Below are 4,692 nucleotides of genomic sequence, written 5' to 3' on the forward strand. Positions count from 1 at the left end.
ATTGACTGCACATAATTAAAAAAAACCATTGTGTCTGATAGAAACTTAAAGAAACACCTGCATATTTGTTTTGAAAAAAATGTAGCATACTTTTAGGATTATAATTAATTTCAATTAACCCCACAATAAAATAATGAATTAACCCAAAGTAAAGGATTATTTCCTTATCTATGTACTCGAAGGCCATCAAATGTCTTCTATTACTAGAAACCATTCGCCTTTGATGCTGAAAAACCAACAAAAAAACTACTGTTAATAGAAACACCTCCACAGAGTGTCTTCTAAGGCACGGCCCTCTAATTGTCCGATATGACATTTTCCGATTTTGCAAAGAATTGAATAAATAATACTTTATTCATAAATAGTATTTACACAACTAAGCTTAATGCTCCATCATACATATATATAAATTACATAATGGATGTATAAGTTTTCCAGTTATAGACTAACTACTCTTATAAAATAGAAATATTTCTGAGAAACACATAGTAAATAGCACCAAGGCATCTTTCACATTTTAATCCGGTGGCAGAATACCCATCTCTTGAAGACATAATTTGGCTGCATGGTATTTAGCTTCTTTCTTGGTATTGCAAAGTTTTGTGGGTGTAAACGTTCGATCATTGACCTGGACCGAAAACAGAAACATGCGACTATGCGAGGGACCATTTTCCTGGACAACGGTGTAGAGCGGGGGTGTCCACTTATATTTTGTGGTAATTTCGTTGAGCAGGCAAACAGGATGTTTATTTTGTAGATTTTCAATGGGTTGCTGGACAGGGCCACCATTACGAACTCCTCCTGCTCCTCCGCCACCTCGTTTTGATTTGGGTGGGCGTATATCTTCCTGGGCCACAAGGCCACGTTTATCCAGTTTGACATCCAACAACAGTGGTTGTAGTGAGCCATTTTTTTCTCGACCCAAACCTTCCCCTGGTCTCCAACCCATTTTTTGCAGCAAATGCATACCCATACCGCCCGTTACTGGTTTGGTGGAGGTCAATTGATCTCGTCGGGCCCAGTGTTGTGGTCCAGAGTGTAATTGATTGGGTTTGAGAACATTGACACCTGTACTGCCGGTAAATTGTCCCGGTAGATGTTTAGATGCCGCCCACGTGGTCATTTCCTTTTGGGAATTGTACATCATTTTAATGGCCTCGGAATCCATGGGATTTTCCTGAAAAGAAAACAAACAAACCAAACAATTGGGATTCACTCAATTAAAGGGCTGGCAGTGAAGCACATACCTGTAATCTTCTCATGGCATTTAGCCTCTTGGAAATTATTGCTGAAACATCCATGGGTTGGGCTGGTGGTTCAGGAAAAACTGATATTGAATGGGCGGAAGAGGGAACAGGCACATCAGGTGTAAAATTGTTGGCTGGAGGGTGTGGCATCATGGGTGGTGGCACGGGTAATGCCGGTGGAGGAACTATGGGTGCTGCAGGCTGTTGGGCTACTAGTTGGGCATAGAAATAGGGTGGTGGAACTGGTGGTGGTGGTACAGATGAAATTTGTGATGCAGCAGGGGCAGGGATATTATTAGTAGGCAATGATATAGCTGCAGGATTTTCAGAATTTTGTGAGACACCTGCAATTGTGGTCCCTGGATTTTCTACCGGCTTAAATGCCGGCTCCTGTTCACTTTCCTTCGGCAGTGGCTTGCCCAGGGCATTTTTCACCACCGAACTCTTGAAGATAGTTGTTGACTGGGTGGCTGCCGGTAATACGGGCAGTGGTGGCAACTTCTCCTTCGGTTCTACCGGTATCCATGCCTCGGTCATGCGATGCTGTTGACCCGAGGACACTGGGAACTGCATTGTAATTGTCTTGGTTTGCTCATCAGTTTTGACTGGGGCCGGTACAATGGTCTTGGAGTTTCGTATATGCATTACAATCGGCTCGCGTTCCTTTATTTGAAAGGGATGATGGAATGCCTTGGCATTACCCGACTTATCGATGTCAGAGCCTTCATCTGAACTCAGCTCAGAAAGATGTTCTCCATTAGAAATTTTCTTACAGAACTCTGTTAAGTCTTCCACGGTACGACCGCCGTAACGCATTTTCAACAAAACCTTATCCTTGACATCCTCAGTCATGTTGGCACAGCCAGGTAAGTTGCCACGTTTAAACATGCTTATGGCATTTTTGCGGGCAATTTCCAAAAGACGTTTTTTGTCGATACCCAAGTCTCGGGAACGTGACCGAGATCTGGAACGATGGGAATAGTTTCTTCCACCACGACGATAGCCGCCTTCCCGGTCACTACGCTCTCTATCACGAAATCTTTCCTTGGTATTGGCGGAGTAGTGGCGATCGCCTTCCCTGCTCCTGCTACGTTTAGTGCCAGCATAGAAACTATTATGGCTTTTGTATTTGCTATTTCCCCTCTTCTCCTCTAGATAGTCTTCTTCGTCGGACAATGAAATCTCCGATATATCACCATCCTCTTTACGTTTACTGCTAATCTTTTCCACGTTTTCTGTTTTGATTTTAATCAAATCTGATTTGTCCTTGTCTTTATCTCTTGAGGCACCATAGAATGGATTTATCTTTATCTCCTTGTCATCAGTCCTACGACGTTTACTACCATCATCATGCTCCCTCTCATGATGGCGTTTATGGTCAGAGGATCCTGTGCGCTTTTCCAACGAGTCCCTTCTATGCTTATCCTCACTGCTGTGATGCGAGTGTTTGGAAGTGTCCTTAATCTTATCATCACCATGTTTGTCCTTCTCCTTAGTTTTCTTTTTATCAGCCGAGGATTCCTCCTTTACCCTGACTTTATCCCCATCTTTACTCTTTTTCTTGGATTTCGACTTCTCCTCATCTTTATGCTTATGTTTGTGTTTCTTTTTCTTTTTGTGTTTCCTTTTTGCTCCTGAGTCATCCTCGTCTTTTATCTCACCTTCCGACTCGGTATGATCATCACCGGATTTACTCCTTTTATGTTTCTTTTTCTTATCCTTTTTCTTTTTTATGGTTTTTTCAATTAAATTCTTGTCATCCAACAATTCTTCCGGCGGCTTGGCATTAAACACCTTGAAAAGTTCTTCCAAAATCTCATTAGAACTCTTGACTGGTTCTATGTTCTTCTTTTCATCCTCCTCCTCATCGCTGTGCTCCTCGCCCGAACTATCCTCTTCATCGTCTTCGGAACTGAGGCTATCTCCATCTTCGTTGGAGTTTTCCTTATTATCAGATGGCTCCAACACCTTGCCCTCCTTAAGTGCCAGAATCTTTTTCTCAACTTCTGTATCAATTTTTTCTTTTTTAATGATTGCCGCAACTAAGTTTGCTGAGGAAGAATCTTTGGTATCGCCTGCTGGTTTAGGTTCTTGGGCCATAATTCTATCAATTTTACATCTAAAATGTGTTGAAAATAATTGTCCTCTTTATGTGTGTAACATCCAAAGTCCCCTTTTTATGTATTTTGTTTTAATTTAATATAATTTCCTCAATTAACTTTAATTTAGATCTGGGTCTCCTCATGAAAAAAACATTTGGCTGTCAAAAGTAAAGAGCTTTGTTCAGTTGGCATATCTTCTAAAGGGTTGCCATGACATTTCAATTGCATCACATCATACCGATTAAAAGCCTTATCAGTATTTTTTATCGAAAATTAATCACAGTAAACGCAATTCTTCTTAAAATAATTTTTTTTTTTTTGGAATAGAGTTGTTATTAACGTGGAAAATGTTATATATTTTATAATATAAAAATTCAGGGAAGTATTACACAAATTTGTTACATTTTTTTGCCATAAAACCTACCTTGAAAAACTGTCTATAGAGTTTTAGGTTGACTTAGTTTGATTTTGCCCCTACGCTCCTCTGTTATTTTCCGAAGAAGCCAGCCAATGATTTAAGCCAGTCAAAAAAGCGTTTTATGTATTCTCATCTTTGGAACTTCAGCGTTTTTACTTATGTTAAAGACAGTTTAACAAATCTTCTATTTTTTTCACAAGAACACAATTTAAAAAAATTCTGCTATGTTTATGTTTTTATATTTTAAATGCAATTTAAATTCACATTAAAAATACACAATAAAATACTCTTTCATTTTTTTAAGTTTTTTCTACGAAAATAAAAAATCTTAGACTACATAAATGTTGCTGTCGAAACAATTATTGGTTTCGAAATTCAAAGAGAGTCAAATCGCTATGGCTCTGTTCTAGAACTACAAGAATGTAAAGGTTTTTACTACCACAATCGACTTTCTCTTTTGGTATGTTCCAGAACAGCAAGAGTGTAAAAGTTTTTACTACGATAACCGATGTCCCCTTTATGATATCGAAAAAAATTAAAAAAATAGTAGATTCTTGGAGGTTCTGGAACATAGCATTTATGATATAGGAAAAAAATTGCAAAACTGGTGCAATTGTTGTTAAAAGTAGTCTTCTTGGCCGACCTTGGCTGGGTCTAAATATGTATGGACAAAATTTGTGATAATTAGTCTGTTCCAGATCTACGAGAATGTAAAAAAATTAATACGATAACCAATTTTCCCTTTATGATATCGGAAAAAAATGCAAAACTAGTAGATTGTTGGAGCAAATATAAATCCTTAGAGACGTAGTTTTGGTTATTTAATTCTATATCTTGTTTTTGTACCAGGCCCCTCATATGACAGTTCGCCATCATGAAAAAATCGGGCACCTTAATATTTCGAAAAAAAAGAATGTATAAAAAG

General features: G+C 38.7%; 1 protein-coding gene across 1 annotated transcript; it reads right to left on the reverse strand.

The window, feature by feature from the left end:
* Positions 1-335: 335 nt before the first annotated feature.
* On the reverse strand, positions 336-3,516 carry LOC101889664 (protein Son). Its single transcript, XM_005191448.4, has 2 exons — positions 1,248-3,516; positions 336-1,177 (listed from the first exon to the last, which is right to left on the reverse strand). Exons 1-2 carry the CDS (start codon positions 3,345-3,347, stop codon positions 518-520), a joined length of 2,760 nt encoding a protein of 919 aa, XP_005191505.1. The 5' UTR covers positions 3,348-3,516; the 3' UTR covers positions 336-517.
* Between the last annotated feature and the right edge of the window lie 1,176 nt (positions 3,517-4,692).

This window comes from Musca domestica, unplaced genomic scaffold (assembly GCF_030504385.1).
Source record: "Musca domestica strain aabys unplaced genomic scaffold, Musca_domestica.polishedcontigs.V.1.1 24, whole genome shotgun sequence".
Taxonomy (NCBI): domain Eukaryota; kingdom Metazoa; phylum Arthropoda; class Insecta; order Diptera; family Muscidae; genus Musca; species Musca domestica.